At 37.5% G+C, this 22,043-nt stretch overlaps 1 protein-coding gene across 1 annotated transcript in view; it reads right to left on the reverse strand.

The window, feature by feature from the left end:
- COL9A1 (collagen type IX alpha 1 chain) overlaps positions 1 to 22,043 on the reverse strand; it is a 93,055-nt gene that overhangs the window by 32,661 nt on the left and 38,351 nt on the right. Inside the window, exons 15-28 of the mRNA XM_049875420.1 lie at positions 21,509 to 21,562; positions 20,841 to 20,873; positions 20,024 to 20,080; positions 17,549 to 17,602; positions 13,262 to 13,315; positions 10,530 to 10,583; positions 7,345 to 7,398; positions 5,760 to 5,813; positions 5,589 to 5,642; positions 5,399 to 5,452; positions 4,916 to 4,969; positions 3,645 to 3,689; positions 2,498 to 2,551; positions 2,340 to 2,393 (exon numbers count right to left, since the gene is read on the reverse strand). Of these exons, the coding sequence (XP_049731377.1) occupies positions 2,340 to 2,393; positions 2,498 to 2,551; positions 3,645 to 3,689; positions 4,916 to 4,969; positions 5,399 to 5,452; positions 5,589 to 5,642; positions 5,760 to 5,813; positions 7,345 to 7,398; positions 10,530 to 10,583; positions 13,262 to 13,315; positions 17,549 to 17,602; positions 20,024 to 20,080; positions 20,841 to 20,873; positions 21,509 to 21,562 (729 nt within the window). The remainder of the gene's footprint in view (positions 1 to 2,339; positions 2,394 to 2,497; positions 2,552 to 3,644; positions 3,690 to 4,915; positions 4,970 to 5,398; positions 5,453 to 5,588; positions 5,643 to 5,759; positions 5,814 to 7,344; positions 7,399 to 10,529; positions 10,584 to 13,261; positions 13,316 to 17,548; positions 17,603 to 20,023; positions 20,081 to 20,840; positions 20,874 to 21,508; positions 21,563 to 22,043) is intronic.

Raw genomic sequence — 22,043 nt, forward strand, 5'->3', positions numbered from 1 at the left:
TTTGTGCTCAGTGAATGATCCTAGGACACAGTGGGTTCTTAGTCAATGTGCCTTCAACTATACAGAGTTTCCTGCTCTATACAATTAATAGCAGATATAATAGTAAACATCTCCAAAGTTTCCATGACCCTCTCCCTCACTACTAGGTCTTTCTGGACCAGTTATAAAGTATCTTTATTGTTTCATAAATGTGATCTAAGCCTTATTGCTTTGACAGTCAGTTTAAGGAAAATATTTTAATTAGAAACACATAGGCTTCAGCAAAAGAGAAGGAAAAAATAAATGAGAAATGAGTGAGCATGGAGCATAATGAGGAGTGGGAGCTAGTGTCTCTGGCTGCAGAGACACTTCAGGAAACTACCCGATAGAGGTCAGTTGACAAATATTTGTGAGAAGTGGAAAAACTCCACTCTCATGCCACAAGACATGGAGGATATTTCACATTGCCCAACCATGAAAATCTTCACTCAACATGCTCAAAAAAACATTCAAGAAGACGTATTTACAGTTGGAAATGTTTCTGTGTTCTCACGTGGAGTTTTTTTGTTACCCATCAGACTTTGAAAATAAGAATCTAAACTGAAGGCCAGAGAAAAATATTATAAAGTCAAATTTAAGTGAATAATGTGTTTAGTTTTCTAATCATTTTGAAGGAGTTTCTCTCTAAGGGCTGAACTATATCTAGTGAGAAAATATACATTGCTATCTACTGTAAAACAGACAAGTTTACAGACTCACTAAGAGAAAACAATATGGCAGTTCTTCAAAAGAAATAGTTACCATATAACCCATCAATTCTCTCCTAGATATGTACCCAAGATAAATTAAAACATATGTCCATATAAAAAATTACACAAAAATGTTCATAGTAGCATACTCATAATAGCTAAAAATTGCAAACAGCCCAAATAGCCATCAACTGATGAATGGATAAATAAAATGTGGCACATCCATACAATGCAATATTGTTTAGCAATAAGAAAGAATAAAGGGCTGATACATGCTACAATATGGACGAACCTTGAAAACATTAAACTGAGTCAAAGAAGCCAGCCACACACACACAAACACACGCAAATATAGATATGTAATATTATTCCATTTGTATGAAATTTCCAGAATAGGTAAATCTATAGAGACCACAGACTTCAGTATGGATTACGCCTCAACATAGAGAAAACAAAAATCCTCACAACTGGACCAATAAGCAACATCATGATAAATGGAGAAATGATTGAAGTTGTCAAGGATTTCATTTTACTTGGATCCACAATCAACAGCCATGGAAGCGGTAGTCAAGAAATCAAAAGACACATTTCATTGGGCAAATCTGCTGCAAAGGACCTCTTTAAAGTGTTCAAAAGCAAAGATGTCACCTTGAAGACTAAGATGCACCTGACCCAAGCCATGGTATTTGCAATGATATCAAAAGTATATGAAAGCTAGACAATGAATAAGAAAGACCAGAGAAGAATTGACACCTTTGAATTGTGATGTTCGTGAAGAATATTAACTATACTATGGACTGCCAAAAGAACGAACAAATCTGTCTTGGAAGAAGTACAACCAGAATGCTCCTTAGAAGCAAGGATGGCAAGACTGCATCTTACACACTTTGGACATGTTGTCAGGCAGGTCAGTCCCCAGAGAAGGACATCATGCTTGGTAAAGTACAGGGTCAGTGGAAAAGAGGAAGACCCTCAATGAGATGGATTGACACAGTGGCTGCAACAATGGGCTCAAGCATAGCAACTATTGTAAGAATGGTGCAGGACCAGGCAGTGTTGCATTCTGTTGTGCACAGGGTCACTGTGAGTCGGAACTGAGGGCACGTAACAACAACAACAACATAGAGAAAGTGGATTAATGGTTGTCTAGGGTGTTGGGGCAAAATGGGAAATGACTACAAATGGGTACAGGGTTTCTTTTTGAAGTGATGAAAATGCTCTAAAATTGATTGTGGTGATGGTTGCACTACTCTGTAAATATACTACAAATCAGTGAATTATACACTTTAAATGGGTGAATTGTATGCTATGTGAATTATATCTCAATAAAGTTATTTGTCTTTTTTAAAAAATTGCACTGAAGTATTTCCTTTAGTATAAGATAAGGACAGAAAGAGTCATCATGCTTTTTTGAAGTGCTTCATTTTTGTTTCCATTTTCTGAAAAGAAGACATCTATTGTATATCCAAGTAGCACTCCCATTTCATTGTCTCACCTGGACTACGCTCAAACATCAGAAGGCACACAAACATCACTGCATGAATGAGTGAAGGACATGCAGCCAAGCCCTGGGAAGGTACCTGGGGAAGTTCTATAGAAGAGGGTACTCACAGGAATCCCCCGGGGTCCTCTAGGTCCCACCTCTCCTGGTGGCCCCTGGTGGCCCTGTTTATGAGGAAGGCAGGTAGAGAAAAAGTTTACACTCTTTGATCCTTTGATTTGTAAGCACGATGGGTTATAACTTACGGGAAGGGAAAATGGCATCTTACCGGTTTGCCTGAATTTCCCAACTGACCAGGTTTTCCTGGAGCACCTGTGTTACCCTAAAAGGTAAAATGCAACATCCAAAGTAATTCAGACTGTAAGTAAGCATAAACATCAACCTGCCTTACCCAGACTGGGTATCTCTTAGATTTAAGTCGCATTAATTTCCTGATTTCACAATGAGGATTTGGAAAGATGTAGAATCTCTTTCTCCACAGATGCATCAAAATCCTTCAGATTCAAGATGCTGTTTGTTAGCCCCAGAAGTATATTAAAGGTCAAATGTCAAAAATAAAAGTCTTCAGCCAGCTATAAAGTCAAAGGGTTTTCTTTCCTCACAATATTGATTATACGTGTCTTTCCTTTACCATTTCTACCTTCAATACACTGCTTTGAACCCTTTTTACCTCACATCAACACTATTACAATTGTAAAGAATTGGGTCAGCATGGGGAAATAAGAGGACGTGCTGTTGAGAAAGTCCTGCCAGCAAGCTGCAGGGAGAGTACGTGTCTGAATATGCCATCTCCACCATCAATGGCTCACGTCCGCTAATTAGGGATCTCTGCTCAAGATATTGAAGACCATCATGGTTAAATTCACTGTGATTATATGGCTGGGGCCATATAATCTGAGACTAATGTCTACATTATACAAATGTTTACCTTTTTATTCCAATGTAAAGCTATATCTTATTCCTTTAATTTTTCTTTCGCCTGTTGTTTTTAATTGTTTGCACTAATTCAGTGTAAAATAGACGTACTAGTTGATCAGTATGTTGATAAAATGCCTAATACCTTTTTACTTCAAGCTAAATCATCTTAATAATATTCACTGACATCAGTTTCATGGCTTAATAATATCTTCCTTATTTTAAGTGGTAAGGAACAATAAAACTTTATTTTATGTTGGCAAAGAATGGCATTTTCATGAAGGATGTCTAATCAGCAATACTTTTTCACAGTATTCTTCCTGCAGCTTACAAAGAGATTAGCATTTGAAGTCTCAAAGCTTTTGCTCTTTGATTTCTAATTTCGGGTCAAATATAAAATAAAAGGCAGGTTGGAAGTATTAAATATTATTAATAAAATATATCAATAATAGAATAGAGAAGTAAAGAAAAATATTAATTGAAAAGTTTTAATTTTTTACCTTTTCACCAGCAATGCCTTTTGCACCAGGAATTCCAGGAACACCCTAAAAGAATGAGCAGAGTGTGTTTTATCACCCAGTCAGAATCCATAAGACACCAAGCCCGATGAACACTGCCGTGAGGCTGAGGGAACCGTGACAACACGACGGCCTCAGGGGCATTAGTGTGAAGGAGAGTCTTCCTAGTTCCCCAACTCTGGGTAGTCAGTTACAGAACTACCCACAGTTTGGACAGCATTGCTGTGGTACAGCAGCCTTCTTCGCAAGGCCTACGACTAACTAAAGTTATTTTTTAAGGATGAACTTCCAAATTAGAAACCTGTACCATTTCCAGTTAACAGGAGCTCTTACTGGCAGCCCAGAGACTACAGGTATGTGGTGCGGTTCCATGCACAGAATAACAAAATGAAGGCCTATAGAAAATGTTGGACATTACAGTAGAAAAAGGGATGGCAGGAAAAAGCTGGCCTATTTGGTACTTTTGGGAATCTGAATTTTTTGCTACTGACTGTTTAAAAGTGTTAGCTATTATAATAAAGTGGAAGCCCAGTCCTCAATGTTACCAAGTGTCCTTTATTAACTTGAAACATCTGCCTTCAATGTTCTTACATACGTGACACAGCTGACATGAGCTTCCAGCCGCATTCATACAGGGAGGCAGTAATTTCAATGATTAAAAAACAGTACATAATTTAAACATGGAGTCTCATATCTCTCTTTGCTCTCTGAGCACACCCTTAACCCTCTTGTGGCTCAACTCTGCTAACAAGAAAAGAACTCTGGAAATGGTCAAAAGTAGGAGGAAGTATACGACCCTGCCCCACACTTCAGGGTTAGTAATAGGAAACTAAAGAAGACTGAACAGACTACAAAGAGAAGAGAGATTTAAAACTTAAAGCTTAACCATTCACAGAAAAAGAAACAAAAATATAAAATTGAAGTATCATGTCTTCCCAAAAAAAAAAAAACAAACAAACCCATTCCTGTCAAGTCAATTCCGACTCATAGTAAGACAGAGTAGAACTGCCCCATAGAGTTTCCAAGGCTGTAATCTTTACAGAAGCAGACTGCCACATCTTTCTTCCATGGAGAAGCTGGTAGATTTGAACTACCAGCCTTTTGGTTACAGCAGAGCATTTAACCCCTGGGCCACCCAGGGTCCTGTCTTTCTTCCCCAGAAAGTATCAAACTATGTAAAATGTCTCCCCCAAAATTCTTGTCTTCAAAACATGTATATAAATGAATAAACATTTAAAGAGCCAAATACTTACAGGTAACCCCTGCAATCCTGGATCACCAGGAGGCCCAGGTTTTCCTGGTTCGCCCTGAAATAAAAGCTTTCATCACATCACTGAATGAACTGCTGTATTTGTTTTAAGACAGGGAGGGGCACAGAGCCTCTTGGTAAAAGGAGTATCCCAACAGCTGGCCTTACATGCATTTTTATAATGTGTCCCAGTTCAGGGTGGGGGTTGGGAACCGGTCACCGTACATAAATTCAATCAGAATGCACAATTTCCCTCCGCCTACTTTCATCAATGGGGTAATTTTACTGAGGTCCTGAAGCTGAACAAATAAGTATACTATTCTAAAAAGCATTTTGTATTTGGTACTTGATTAAAAAATTAAAAGGAGAAAAAAAAAGCCAAAAGCTGGCTAAATAGATCTCTTGGTAATAGGTAATGGAAATGCTGTGCTTAGTTGGTCAGGGCTGAGACGGCTTCATTCACTCTTGGACGAAATCACACAGCTACCTTTGTTCCCGGCATCCCAGGTATCCCATCATGGCCATCCACACCTGGCAGGCCCTAAAGACACACAAAGAAACACACTGTCCCTTAGAAACAGTCTTATTCTGCTTCCCTTCATTATTTTTTGACATTTCGTTACAAGTTAGTAATCACTTTGAAAAAATGTGCTTGAAAATTACAGCTCAGGACATACCGTGTCTCCTTTGGGCCCAGGGAGGCCAGGAATTCCTCTGGAACCTTGAGCCCCCTGCAGGACAGAAGGGAAAGGACAGACAAGATGTGCTCAATGATCACAGGTAAGCACAATCAGCAGACCCACTGAAAAGCACGATGCTTGTAGTAATTAAGACTAATTTGAACTCACCCTCTCTCCCTTGGGACCTGCTTCTCCTGGAGGTCCACGCCGTCCTTGGTCACCCTGTAAGAAAATAAAATATAAGCAAAAATTTCTTACTGAAAGACTTTTTAAAAATAATAAAGCACCATCCACGTTCCCTAACTACCATTCTCTCATCCAAATGGCTTTTTATCTATCTTGGATGTCTAGCTCAGGAAATATTTCTATAAAAATTACATTGTCTTAAAAACTGATATTGCCATGGGGACAATTAAGACTCACATGCCCTTTGTTTTACACAGCATATACGTAGTAGAGGGTATATATGCAACTGTGCCCTTTCGATATACACACACAGTAAGCTAAAGGTCCACACTGCTGGTAACACTGGCATCAGTAACTATGTCTACATACCACCTAACCTCATTGACTATAATGGTGGGCTGAGGTTTGGATTAGTTACCACTTGTTTCCCCCTGTTAAATTCCTCATTCAATTATATTGGTTTCTGACACAATGATCCAGCTAATGTTAAAATATGGCATAGGTGGTAATAGAGGATAGAGTCTGTCTTCCTAAAACAGCTTTTGTTGAATTGCTTAAATATTCTAAAACCTAGAATGGCTCTCTGCTGCTACTGGATAAGTTCAAACTGCTCAGAAGGGCATTTAATGTTCATAAGGTGTTCTAAATTATCTAGTTCATCTCCTCAATACAAACTTTCCACTCCAGGAAGTGACAACCTATCACCACCAACAGTGTCTCCTGCCATCTGAGCTCTTCTGCCTCTCCCACCCGGAATGGATTTCCAGCCCAACCTTCCTCTTAGGCTCTCCTGTGTGGATGACCTCTACCACATGCTCTGGCACTGGATCACATAAGGCATCATTTAGTTACAATCTGTCTTTCCTGTGGGACCATAAAAGCCTTAACAATTGGAAATTCTATCTTACTTTTACCTTTTCTTTTTATGTGGTATCAAAAAAACCCACTGCCGTCAAGTCGATTCCAACTCACAGTGACCATATAGGACAGAGTAAGGCCGCCCCATAGGGTTTCCAAGGAGTGCCTAGTGGATTCGAACTGCTGACCTTTGGTTAGCAGCCATAGCACTTAAGCACTACACCACCAGTGTCTCCCTATATGGTATATGTGATTATTAATGAATGGCTTTTTTGTCTGTTTGCTTCCAAAAAAGTCTTAGAGCTGCCTACAATAAGGACACATGTACATATGGCAGTCAAAATATGGAATCATGGGATCAGAAACCATGGAAAGGAGGCTATAACTGCCCCAAAACTAAAAATAAAATGGTGACTGTGACTCTAAGCTTTCCGGCAACCAAAAACAAAAGGAAAACACCGCAAACATAAATACTTCACAATCTGACTCAATTTATGAGAAAAACAAAAAACCCAAATCAAGTCAAAAGAACAGTTCTCTAGATCCAAAAAAGAGATGCTTGCCTTAAGAAATTTTTTTAATAAATATAAAAGCGGCTGTTTCTCCTCTTGAATTATTCACATGTAAGATGCACTTGCACACACATTTATACAGCAAAAACCAAAAAACAAAATCTATCATTGGGTTTTATGGAAAGAAAATCACTTACAGGTGCACCAGGAAGACCCTGAGGCCCAGGGTCACCGTCTAAGCCCCGAGCACCCTGCGAAAAATAAGATGAAGAAATAAAATTAAGTCAGTCGTGTATGATAAAGACCACATCGGTCTTCCTAAAGGACTTCAATAGCCAGATAAAAAGGAGGTTTGGTGTCTGTCATATATGCTCTACTTGTCAGTGCACCCTGAGTGGTATTTAATCTGACACCACAGATATGAAAATACTAGTTTACATCTACTCATCACACCAGAAGTACTTGAACACAATCTTTGCTACCACTCTGAATATTTTACGTTAACGCCACATCCATTCTAGATTGTTTGCATGAACTAAAGACACTGGTACCGTATCCTCAGTATGCCTGTGAGGATTCACTAATGGTGATGGCCACAGCAGCCACCCAGAAAACAGCTGCCATGAACTCTTCTACAGCCACAGCTGTGGGACGGATTTCTAGGTGGATCTTCTCCGAGATCCAGAATCAGAAGTCCAGTCGTGTCGTTCAGAAGCATGAACTTTATTAAAAATCTGAGTGTCTCTTCTCCATCCTGGCTAGACGTCTGGTTCAGCTTGGGTAAAGTAGCTCTTCTATTTCCTCAACAAGTGATGGCCTAAGAACTACCCAGAGCTTCATAAATCTTAAATTTAAAGAGTACCTTAAAACGATCTCTGACCTGCCTACAGTGTGTATATCTCACCTCCTTATTTTAGTATAAGAATCAAATTTTCATTCTGAAACAAAAACATGTTTGTTTTTTTTTAATGTGCTCTGCCTATGTTACATGACAAAATACAACCCTTTCTTTAAAACTTTTTCTCATCTACTAAGTCAGTGAGAAGGCAGAAGGACAACTGAAATGAACAGAAAGTCTCCTAATGAACAGGGTTGAGATGGGGAGATGATAAAATAAATGGAAAACAGTCAAAAGAGAATTGGTTAGATATCAGGACAAGAAAGCCAGGTGGGCAGCATAGTTGTAAGAATTGAAAATTAGAGAACCTTTGATAGAAGGTTCAGACATAGGTAGAATGAAAGAAGGAACACAACTGAGGCAAGGGCACACAAAGCCTTGAAAGTCTTTGATCCCTAAGAACTAGAACAGAGCAGAAGTCATTCTACATTCACCAGGGAAGAAGAGATTTGGAAGACCTGAAAAAAAACCTTGAATTCATCATTCACCTTGTGTTACGTGAGCAGAGATCAGCCTTTGTATTATAGAAATTTCTTTGATGCACTCTCTCTCACTGCTGTTCAGCATGAGCTCAGGCCCACATGGCTGTTACTAGGTAACCACTTCATGGGTCTGAGTTCACCAGAAGAGCTTTTTATTTTTCCAGCAGCAATTTGACAGAAATCAGAGGAAATGAGAAATTTTGAAAAAATACCAAGTAGGAAAATACTTCAAATAAAGAGTATATCAAGAGCAGTAACTGGTTTCAAAATAAAGGGTCACATAATTCAGGGGATGATTTAAACTGAGAAAAAGTGAAGACCTAGGTATCGGCAGCTTCAAAATAAATGGGATTTATTATTTAATAAAGGAATAGATACACACAGAATGTTCCTTAAGGTAACCTGAATCTAGAAATATGAATACATCTAATATGTTTACCAGAATACAGTGTTTTTAGAAAAAGAAATATTCTAGAGAAGATGAAAGAGGATAGCAGGCAGAATGAAAATACCTAAAAGAGACAAAGAGCCTGACGAAACTGAAGTTGAAGGAAAGAATGGTAAATAAACCAGGGCAGCAATTCACAAAAATGTGCACCTCTTTAAAAATCATTTAATTTCATTTACTGAACACCTACAATGTGCAAGTTATTCTGATTTATTTGTTAATAAAAGGCCTTGTGCTTCTATGTGGTGTTGACACTAATTAGCCATACAGACTATAAAGAGAATGAGGCCAGGATCAGAGGTGGTGGTGAGTAAAGATAGTTCATTTGTTTTTTAATTTTCTGGGGCATACAAATTGGCTTTCCTAACACATATTCTAAGAAGTGGTAACCATTTTCTTAAAATACGATAGAGAAGTTTAGACATACCCCTACACATGCGCTCACACACACACACACTCACCATGAAAAACATTCTGAACATATCACAAGCATTCAGGTTTCCACAGTTTTGCTTACGATATTCACCCAGCCATCATTTTCCCTCCGTCCTCCATCATGGCAACACTCCTCATATTTCTAGGCCAAGCATCATTCTAATGCCCCCTACCTCATAAAAAAAAATTTTTTTTTTTTATAAGCCCTCCCAATTTCCCCAGTCAAGATTAGCCACTCCTTCATCTGCACTCCCTCGTAGTACCTGCCCTCAGATTTGTGTCTCTCCTGCTTGCATTATAGGTAGCTATCTTCTTGTTTGTCTCTCCCAATAAATTACAAACTTATTGACAAAAAAGGCAGGGTCTTACTCTTCTTTGAATCTTTCCAACATCTTGCACAGTGCCTTGCTATGGAAGTGCTAGGAGAATCTGGTCTCTGAGACTGGGCTTAGGGTGGGTTGGTGTACTCCAGCCACATGCTTATTATCACTGGTGGGTGCAGGCCTCACCATCAGCTTGGGTGGTAAAGGTAACACCGTGGATGGCCCTAGTGTCATTAGGGGTATACCACCTTCTTCACATCTTCCTTTCCATCCTCCCATCCTTGCCTTACTTGACCAGACACACTCCCAGCACTTGGGCCTGGCTAAAGGATTTTCTATGGTAATCAAATAAAAGTCATTAGCAAAGTTAACTAAAAAAAAAAAAACCAAACCCATTGCCCTCAAGTCGATTCCAACTCATAGCGACCCTATAGGATAGAGTAGAACTGCCCCATAAGGTTTCCAAGGAGCGCGTGGTGGATTCAAACTGCTGACCTTTTGGTTAGCAGCTTTCGCTCTTAACCACTGTACCACCAGGGTTTCCCAATGTTAACTAGAAGATATAAAATATAACAACCCTGCTTACTCTAATTTACCCAAGATAATTTAAAATATGTAATACATGGCAAGTATCAGGTGTACTCCTCATTTCTATCATCTATTCTTTTGACAGAAGTGCAGGAACCGAACCACACATACCTAAAAAGAAGTTGCTGAGGATAAGAACCTATTTTTAAATGGACAAAAATTCAAATATTTAATACATATTTATATGATATCATAGTCATCCTCTTACTTTTTCCCCTTTGTCCCCAACTATGCCAGTGATGCCTCTCAAACCTTGAGCTCCCTGGAAATGAAAAAAAAAAAAAATGAGTTATTTTAGTTGAAGTAGACATCCTGATCTCATCGCAAAAGCTGATGCAGAAGAAGAACGTGTTTTCACAAGTAAAGGTAACACTAGGAAATGGTTACACTAGATAAACTTTTCTGCTTTAGAAAGAAAAGTCCAACAAGAATTCTTTTGATGGTAAAATCCTTTTAAAAACTTCTGAAGACTCACACAAACCTGGAGTTGGCACATTTATTGATGACAGAAAAGTAAATAGCATTAGCATAAGAGGGGACATGATCATGTATTTATCTTTTAACTAACATACAGAAATTACACTACCATTCCCACTTTTTTCATCATTTGTAACTTGGTGACTTCATACCTTGGAATAATTTTTCCCTACCCATGTACGCCATCAAAGGCAATTAGGTTCCCAAGCTCACCCACAAAAGCTTATGACTTAAAAATGAAACTGTAGTCTGCATTCGCCACGTGCGTTCGCTATTCATTCCACCATTTCTAGGGTAAAAGGCATTCTGAATTCCAGCCTAGGGCAGGAACTCATCTTACTTCATCCCAGGTACCAGAGTGGGTAATCCTAGAAATGAGGGGGTACAAGTGTGATTTCAATACTGAAATGTCACCATTCTTGACTCTCTGGTCCCACAGCAGCAGGGTTCCAGGAATGGATTCTATAAAGGGTGAGCCTAGGTGCTTTTGGGGAAGAATGGCTGGTGGATACTCTATCAGAAAGTAGACTAGCTACTGCTGAACAACTTGCTAACCGTCCACATTGAATTAAGATGAAGTAGCTCTAGGCCTGTTACTTCCCTGATGTTCTTGCTAGGAGAAAAAGAGGGCAATTCTATGACCAACCATTCCAATAGGTCGGTCACAAATTCTATGTACATCAATCCGGAGTGACCAGAAATTTAAATGTTCAGGGTTATCTAGTTTAGGATATCCACTCAGGATAAAAAGTGAGATGTGGCCATAGCATATTAAAGTTTCTCTTTTTGTGTGCAGTCCATTTACTGACTCTGAAGGTTTTACTGACATTTACTGACAAAAAGACTTCCAAAAATATTCAGGTCAATAGCAGTGACATAAGAACACCATGTAAAGTCTCTCAAAGTCACTACTTTGAAGGACAGAGCTTGTGTATAAATGTTCCCAGAAGCACTTTTTTTTTAATTTCTGCGTTACTTTGTAAACCCCATTGCCTTGGAGTTGATTCCGACTCATAGTGACCCTACATTATAGAGTAGAACTGCCCCATAGGCTTTCCAAGGCTCTAATCTTAACAGAAGCAGACTGCCACGTCTTTCTCCCACAGAGCTGCTGGTGGATTCAAACTGCAGACCTTTCAGTTAGCAGCCGAGTGTTTTAACCATTGCTCCACCAGGGTTCCTTATAGGTACATGTATATTTAAAAAGTGAAAAATCGGTGAGTTTTATAGAAACATTTTGGTATACCCACTCCTAAATACCAGGAGGTCAGCAACCACTAACCCCAATATAGATCCTTAATCCATGAAGACAATTTTTTAAATGTTGATTGCAAAATCCTGTCCTGAAGCTCTCTGGGATTAGCTTTAAAAAAAAATGTTAACCTCCTACCAAATTTTCATCATATCAAAAAAAGATATATTTTCCTGCCACTGTTTATCATTATCTTCCACTATTCAAATAGAGTCCAGCTCCTTATTGTCTCACATCTAAAGGATCAGGAAAAACAAGGTTCTGGAACAAGCGCCCTGGACTCCTCTATAAATTCCCTTAAAAGTCCTTACATGATTTGAAAGTAGAGACCATTTCTTCCACATTCTCAGATTTATTTCCTTTAGCTTGATTTTACCTAAGCTCTAAATAAACATTAATCTGCACAGTTCTCTGAATCCTTTTTAAAAGGTCAGCTGTATGGGAAAGAGCAGAGAAAGTGAAGGGTAACCCTGTGTTTATCTTCCCCAACTCTGGTTTCTGAGACTAGGACCTGAGCTTGTCTTTTACATAGTCCATACCTTGGCTATCTGAAATGTTCAATGAATATTCTAAAACACTTATTCCCATAATTATTATTATTCATTTTGACAACAAAAAAGGTGTAATAATTCTACTTTCATATAGTACAAAAGTAATATAAATTCTGATTTAACGGATATTTTAAATTGAAGTACTCTGATGTCCCAAATTAGCTCACTGTGTATAGTATTGCAGCAACATGCCAAAGCACAAGGGACTAACTTTCTATTAAAAGACATGATTACAGGCAATTAAGAAGATTCTAATTATAGTGATTGTGTACTGGTATAAACTGCATTAATCCAATGGATGATACACCTAGTGCATCTTCAGGGTACACAAAATACTCTCATCATATCACATGATAGTGCTATAAAACATAAAAGATATATACATCCTCTTGTGCCCAGATCACCTGGCCCTGAAATTTAGTAAATGGATGTATATAATTATAGGCAGAAATCTTCTGTTAAAAAGTGTTTGAATGTACAAGGGGGGTCTTCTCCCATTTTAAAATAATGGTAATCTCTCAAAGCTGGTTTGGTGGAAAAATAGAGTATGTCATGGTAATGTAATGCTATTAATCCTAATGCTAAATAGAAAATATTCCAGGATTCATGGAAAAGGGATATTTTCATAGCCCAGTTAAATATTTTTTAAAAATACTTTACTGGAGGTCCTTGAGCTCCAACTTCTCCCGGTTCTCCCTGGTCACCTTCTTCACCCTAAAACACAACAAAGAAAAGCTCAACAAATGTTATGCTAGCAAATGAACATAGAAATAGGCTCAGCTTAACTCAGTATCATTTAAATTCATTTGTCTTTCCATGAATTATTCTACTACGCGCCTTTATTTTATATAGGGCAATCCATATTCACTATAGAGAAAAGACATAAATACAGTCATCCAAATCCCACCATGTGGCTATAAATACCAGTAACATTTTAGATTCTATCCTTTCAAAGTTTTCCTGTACACACATATGTTCCATGTGTGTGTGCGTGTGTGAGTGAGTGTATTATTAGTAAAATGTGATACTACGTAAACTATTGCGTCAACTGCCATACATTTTTAATCATGAAATAGTAGTTCTCATTTTCACTTTTCTTATGGTAATGTTTGTACCATAGACAATTTTTTAATGTAATTAAATCAATCTTTTCTTTCATGGGTTATACCATTGATGCCTCTCATAGGAAGGCCTTCTCTATTTGCCCTCAAGAATTATAGATAGATAGACAGATAGAGATATAGAGACATTTTATACATCTATGGAAACCCTGGTGACATAGTGGTTAAGAGCTACGGCTGCTAACCAAAAGGTCAGCAGTTCAAATCCACCAGGTACTCCTTGGAAGCCCTATGGGGCAGTTCTACTCTGTCCTATAGAGTTGCTATGAGTCAGAATTGACTCGACAGCTAGTGGGTTTTGTATACATCTATATCTATCTATACAAAACACCAAACCAAACCCGTTGCCTGAGTTGATTCCAACTCATAATGACCTTACAGGACAGAGTAAAATTGCCCAATAAGGTTTCCACGGAGTGGCTGGTGGATTCAAGTGTTAGCAGCGGAACACTTAACCACTGCACCACCAGGGCTCCATACCTACATACATACACATATATATTTTTCTAAACTTCTTATTCGACTTTCCCAATCTGCTGTATGATGTTGCCAATACCACATTTTAATTATTGAAATTTCATAACACATTTTAATATCAAAAAAGAATTCCCTTGCCTTTATTTTTCATTTATAGTTGCTCTTATTTTTCAGATTTTCCTAAATGTTGACCCTTACAGATGAACTTGAGAATCACTGGGCAACTCTTCACAAAAAATCAGATTTGCCTAGTATTAGGACTACATTAAATTAACAAAAATGGAGCGAATTGAAATATTTACAATATTGAATCTATCCTCAAACTCGGTGCATCTTCCTAGTTTTTTGGGTTTTTTTGTCTTTTTTTTCCCCCCATCAAAAGAGTTTTACACTTTTTTTCAATTAGACTTGGGTATTTCTTATTAAGTTTGTTCCAAGGTATTCTGACTGTTTGTTAAGGGCAATGAAATCTTCTTACACTATATTTTCTAACTAATTATTATTTTGAACTTTTAATATCAATTTTACAACCTCTTACATACTTTTAAATTTTAGAGTATTCCAAAAAGAAGCCCAACTCCTGTCCCTTACAGAAATATTACTTTCTGGACTCTGAAAAAAGTTATTTTCTCACTTACAAGAGTTTTATTTTTTGTTACAATAGATTTGTTGGCTTATATTTTCTGTGATAATATATATCTTATATTGTGAAGTTAATTATGGAAAAATTCTTTATTTTTAATATTCCATACATAATTACATAAAAAATCCATTTCTATTGTTTCTTTATTACACATTTAAACTTACCCACTTTCACAGACTGTAACTTGTATTTTTGCAAGAAAATTTAACAGCAGTACTAATATATTAATATTAATTAATTTATTATTTTTATTTTAATATTCATTAAATTAATGTTATATAAATTAATATACAGTTTTTAGTATTAATTATATAAATCATATATTATATAAAATTATATTTTTAATATAGAACATTGCAGCATATAATGCAAAGAACTAAGTTATGCATAAATCATTTATACTTGATTTTTTAATGAAATATGAGAGTCTTCAATGGTGTTTCCAGTCTCATAGTTATATTTAGATTATATTCCATAAGAACATATGACTGACATTGGGAAGAAATGGTCCTAATAGGAGGTCAGTGAATTAGCCAGTTCATGGAGTAAATAATCAACACTTATGCATAATTAAATGCTTTTTGTATTTCCTTAACTAGTTATAAGAACAACAATGCTTGATATGTTCACTGTAATTTTTTAGTAGCATGGCTTGGGGTATTTTCCCATAGATTCTCCATAAAGCTTGAAGTAAAATATTTAAATTAAATATTTTGTCTTCAGATGCATACCACACAATTAATCAATAAAAAAGTTAAATGACAAATTTAGGACCAACAACTTATTACCATCTTACTGAAATATTTTTGACTATTCCTATATTCATAAGCAATTTAAAAAACCTGACTCAACTTATTTGTTGAGTCAACTCCGGGTAAGATGGTGACTCTGAAAACAAACTTCGGACCTCCAGCTCTGAATTCTTTACCATTCCACTTTCAGTTACAGTTCAGTGCATCTGTCAGCCCTTTCAAGGTTCATTCTCCAACGTCATCCTACCCTCCTAGTTTCCAGTGACTCCACTCAAAGTTTTAAACGACCCAAAAAAGGTGAGATAAATTAATTTTCAGCACTTCCAATGAAAATGTTGGCAAGTTACCTGACACACCAAAAAAGTTGACAGGATCCTCACTGAAGACCAAATCAAATTTCAGAGTCCAGAAAATAACTGGATGGGTGTCAAATACATTAGTCTCCTGGGAGAGTAGGGAAACACCTGATTGACAGTTCCATCCCTAGATCATGTGGGAGAGGGGAATGGAGGTTCTTCAAAGGAAGAGTGAACTCCAAAAGAAAGAGGAAGGGATACAGGACAGCCAAAAATAACAGAGGGCCACCACATATCCTTTACCACATGTGTTACCTCATGAACATCCACTGATATAAATTAATGTTGTTACACACCTGGTTTTTGTGGTTATATAATATTTTGTCATATGCCACAGTTAATTTAGACAGCCCTTCTGATTGGACATACTTTTTTTCACTGCTGTACCCCCAGCACTTAGAATAAATCCTGGCATATTAGAGGTAATTCATAAATATTTGTTGAATTTTTTAAATTACAAATTTTAAGATTCAGCAAAGGAATTAAGCACAGACAAATATCCAAAGCGCTCAATTTTCTTTTCTGTATTCTCCAATCTGACATCAGAAACCCAGCTGTTGGACTCCAGATGAATAAAATGCCTCAACCATGCAAAGCCTAAGTACTAGATATCTTTAAACTTATAAGTAATAAAAAACTTTAAAAATAAATGTCCAAACTGTAATAGGGGATGGAAAATTGGCTTATTTATCCTGATTATTTGAGGTTGTTCAACAGGTTGATTCTAAAGATTTCAAGGATATTAATACCTGAAAACACTAATCAATTGCTTCTAGCTCTTGGCTTCCAAAGAAAAAGATTGATCTTGCCCAGTGCTCAATAAAAAGGGATAGAAGAACATAGTCAAAAAAAAAAAGTCTAGAGGACCCTCTTTATAAGAACACTTTGATTTTTAGAAATATTATAAAAATAACAGGGGCAAAAGTTCTAGTATGCAGTAAGTCAAATTCATATATACTTAAAGTCAATCTACCCTAAACCCTAGTAGATGAAAAAAAAATAAATAAGTGGGTCACCTCGCTTTAAATTTCAGCCTTGGTTTTTCTGTAGGACATGTCAGCCCCAATCCAAATTGTGCTTGGATTCCATGTTTCTATTCAGATAATAACATGTTTATCACAACTCCCAGCTTACTCAAAATCTAGGTTATATTGAAATGAGGTTAGACATAAACAGATTTCAGAACTTGAGATGAAGTTATAAGCCAATTACCAACTTCTCTGTTTGCTAGTCTCAGCAATACTTGTCATAAAATTTTACACTTGTCATAAAATTTTGTTTGGTTGAGTGGAACAACTAGCTGAATAATGTCGGACTATCAAAGGCATCAAGAAAAAAAGCCGAGTGTGATTTATTTGAAAAGAGTAGCGACACAAGAAAGAAGGAAAATGCATGGTGCTTTCTTTGTTTTTTGTAATTGAACAATTTTAGAGTGTTATGCTTAGTCAGGATGTTGATGCATTTTCTGAGAACTTATCAACCACCCCTGGAAAAGTAAAGGTAAAATATCATGCTTTATTATTCCTTATAATTTCTTATAACAAAAGTGATCACTACCTCCTAACCACAATTTACCCACTAAACACCCATTTTCTTACCTTATGACCTTGTCTTCCTGGTTCCCCAATTTCTCCTTTAGCCCCTTTATGGCCCTAACAGATAGAAAAGGTAAATAAATAAAAATGGTATTGGGTTTGGCACAGAAAGTGGCTAGAAGCCTCAGAAAGTGATCTCACTCACCACCATGTCAGTATGCTACTAAGAAAAAGGTCGCAAAGAAAATTACTACCTTAAATGATCATAATGGCTCCATGCGTATTACATGACTGCTGTGTATAATAACTATCAGTTTAGTTAACAGTAAACCACTGTTCTAGAGTAGCAAATATTCCACTACCTAGTAAAGCAACATGATTCATTCATACTTGCCTGCGGTTCCCTAGATTCCAGTTTCCCTAACTTCCTCTTGCAGTTGGGTTAAGAGCATTAATCTTCTCTGGCATCAGGAACTTACTTCCTGGAGGTGACAGCCCTCACCCATAGCACCTGGCCAGCTCCTGTTTTCTGGAAGCTGCTCTGAAAACCCTCCTGCCTCCTCTATACCCACCTCCTTCCTGAAGGTGGAAGAAGGGCATTTCCCCAGATGCACAACTTTCTGCCCCTTCTGTGCAAAATTTTAAGTGCAAAGGAAAGCAGTAACGAGCAGTCAGTGAAGGGTGCATAGCATGAAAAGAAGACTCCTGTCTTTTTTGGCAGGCCGTCTATTCTAAGAAATACGTGTGCTTTGTCAGAACTCTCACCCCCAGAGCCTGTCCTGTTCCAAGAGCGCAAGTCCTTATGAAAAAAAAGACAAGGGTCCAGGCCCAAGTCTTCTGCAGTCCTGGGAACCCACCAGTACTACCTGAGCTGGAAAAACAGTGCCTTGGGGCCCTTCAGATCATAGCAGAACTCCATTCATCTGGAATTTCTCAAAATCATTTTAGACTCAGAGACTGGAGAGAAAGCCATTTATCCTCAGCATTTGGTATTTATTTTTTTTGTTTTTATGGAAATTTTTGAAGTAATTATGAGTGCAGTGTGAGAGAAAAACACTTTTGCAAAGTCTCTTTTCCTGCTCATTTTGCACAGTTTTTCTGTTTTTTTTTTAAACTAAAACAGTTTCAAATATATTATGTGCACAATTCCCCCCAACTCCATGCATAGGAGTTAGACTTCTGAACCTTGATTTGGTGTTCTAGATTTTCTCATTCCAGTGCATTTTATTGGTATTTCTTCCCTGAACTACCGAGGAATTGTGTAATTAAACATCTGTGTCTCAGTAGGAGCGCCTGTCAGGGGTGCCAGCTGAAATTTCTAGGACTGAATAGATTTGCTGTTATGGATTGAGTTGTGTCCTCTAAAATGTTATGTTGAGGAGTTTCTGGATTGATGATGCATGAGGGAGAACCAGCACATCTCTGGGAACATGAAGCTCCATGTGGAAAACCCCTCCCAGACTTCACCTATGCATCTCTTCATCATCATCTCAGTGCCACTCGGTGTGATGTAGGCTCAAGAATACCTAGACACAGCCATGAAAACTAGGTTAAATCATTTCAGGCTTGTCACCAAAGGCACTCAGGGCCTGGCAGACTAAACTTCTTCCAGAAGTCCCCGACTCCATTCTTTTCCCAATAAGGAAATGAAATGTGAAATTTCTTCAAGATCCCCTAACTATAATCAAAGTGATTTTATTAAAACATTGCTACCTTTCTATTCAAGATCATTGTTTTCTTTTTGTCTTTTAAGTCTTCCATAATCTATTAATTAAGACTAGCTGAACAGAGCTCTAAGCCTTTCTGTGAGGAAGAGAACTGAGAAAACAAAGCATGACATGAAAGGTCGCAGATTAAACTGTGGTACTATACAGGGAAATGTAAGCAGCTGGGAGATAAGGAATGTTCAAAAGACCTAGTTTCTACAGACCAGCATGATTACTGCCAAGGTCAACTGGAATAATCTGGATTTAAAAGTTTGTTATTTGACGATGAACAGGTAATAACTGATAAAACATTTAAGATAAAAAAAAATTATGTTGAAGTCCTAACCCCTACACTTGCAAATATAACTTTGTTTGGAAACAGAGTTTTCTTTTGTTATGTTAATGGGATCATACCACATAGATGGGTCCTACACCTAATCTCTTCTGAGTGGTGTCTTGTTCAAAGAGCAGAATAGACACAGACACACATGGGGAAGAGACCATGTGAGGAACTATGTGTAAACCAAGGAATGCTAAGCAATGTCCAGGGACACCGACAAGGAAAGACCCCCCTCCTGCCGCACCGCCATCCGCCCAGAGCTGATGCCTGGATTTAAATTTCTAGCCTCTAAAACTGTAAGACAGCAAATTTCTGTTCTTTAAAGCCACCCACTGTGGTGTTTTTTGTTACCACAGCACTAGGTAACTAAGACATTTGCCCAGTCTGTCAAAGCGGAGTGTCTGCACCAGGAAGCCAGCGCCTAGAGTAAAGGCTCCGTTTTGTCAATGGATAATACTCTAACAAATAAAACACTCAAATTATTTCTCTTACCCTCATGCCTGGTAGGCCTGGATATCCTGAGTGACCTGGTGGACAGGAATTGGGACACTGTCAAAAAGAGAGAGAGAGTATAAATTAGAGCCCCCACTTTATGACAAGATGATTTTTTTTAGGGATTCCAGCTATAGAACTCCAATACAACTATATTCACCAAATAACTCTGAATACCAATTTTTTTAATGTCTTTTTTAAACTTGGAAATATTTTAAGCTTGCAGAAAAGTACAATGTAACAAACACCCTATGTATCTACCATCCATATTTAATAAATGTTAATATTTGCCATATTTATTTTAAATCTAATTTATTAAAGAAATAAAATGTTTACAGAAAGCCTATTATATCCTACATTTTCCTATGAACTGATCCAATTTCCCTCTCCCCTTCTACTGAAATAAATCTATCCTGAGGTTCCTATCCCCTTGTTAAATGGACCAAAATTGCATTTAGTGAAGTTTACCAACATCATTTGAATATTAGCCTATAAATAACAAGGCTCAGAGGGAGCTATTTGACTTCCATCTCCTAAAATTGGGGTGCTCTAGTGAAAAGCATCTCTTAGCTATGTAATACACTAAATAGTTTATAGGCTAACAAGATTATGGAAAAACAAAGATATTTCTGTAATGAAAACTGTTACAGCCTGAGTGTATACAAGCAGCCAGCCCCCTAGTGCTGCAGGTTGCTCTGTCACCTGAGTAAAAACAAAATACAATATATCCCAGCAAGATTATCTGAAAGATAATTTATCAAAGATAACATAGTTTTTTACTTAAAATTATATTTTTTTAAAAAGGAAAACATCTTACCAATGGATCTCCATCATGAAAGCCAATTGCCCCCTAAGTAAACAAAGTTAAGAAACTAGTTACATAATTCATTCAAACCTAATAATAATAGAAAGATCACTGGACAAAAATATAGTAAATGTATTATTTCAACAAATATAATGAATAAATAGCAGCATATGATATGCTAATATTTTAAAAGTTGACTCATGAGCATATTCCTTTTAGAGAACCCTAAATATCTCATAGATTATTTCTTTCAAGGGGTTGAAGGGAGATGAAATGAGAAACAGAATAGAAAATATGGGGACTGAATAATAAATCAAAAATATGGACTATCTACTTAAATGTCCTTTTTTTTTTTACTGCATAAGTAAAGCCTTTGTAAAATGAGTTCATCTGAAAATGCTCCATTTATATGTCTAAGTTTTGAACATCTGAGAAATCACAAGCATCAAAGGACTTCAAATGTAATGAGCAAGTCTTGCCCTGCAAAACCACCCTACAAATTATTGTGATTCCTCTACTTTTCTGACCTAAAAAGAACCATGCTCTCGGTGGGTAAAGAAAATTGGTAGCCAGTTTGGAGCTTTGTAATGATGACTCGATTAATAGTCACTTCCATTTTGGTTCTTATGTTCAGTCTCAACTTTCAAAAGGAAGAGAAATTGAAGCCACAAATCACTTACACCGGGTCCTGGAGGGCCAGGGGGGCCAGGTGGTCCTTGTCTCCCAGGGTCACCCTAAGTTATTTGAAAATTGTGACATGGTGGTTACACATGTGTCAAAACACACTGCACAAAGCTAGCGAGGCATGAGAGAATGGTATTAATAGAAACTCCTACAGAGCTCAGCCATGCATAGACCTGCCACCAGAATCAATGGGAGGCCCACAATCCAATTAGCTCCACAAAACCAGAACAATAAAGGAGTTCCAATCTCACTGAGGTAATGATACAAGGCAAAGGGAGACACAAGGTGAAAAAGCAAAGCCGATTCTCTATAGGATGATCACTCTATCTACTTTGGAAACAAACTGGAAACACTAGGTATTTTTCTTCTTGATTTACAGAGGAGCCAGAGCAGCCAACACTGGTAGTGCCATCCAACTAATCATGGCAAAAAAAAAAAAAAAGGTTTGCTGCACTAAGGAGCGTGCCCAGCCTAAAGCTGTGACATGGAAGGTTGATCTCCGTAGTGCCTGACCCTCGCTCGTGCTGCTCA

Source organism: Elephas maximus, chromosome 1, assembly GCF_024166365.1.
Source record: "Elephas maximus indicus isolate mEleMax1 chromosome 1, mEleMax1 primary haplotype, whole genome shotgun sequence".
In the NCBI taxonomy this organism is placed as follows: Eukaryota; Metazoa; Chordata; class Mammalia; order Proboscidea; family Elephantidae; genus Elephas; species Elephas maximus.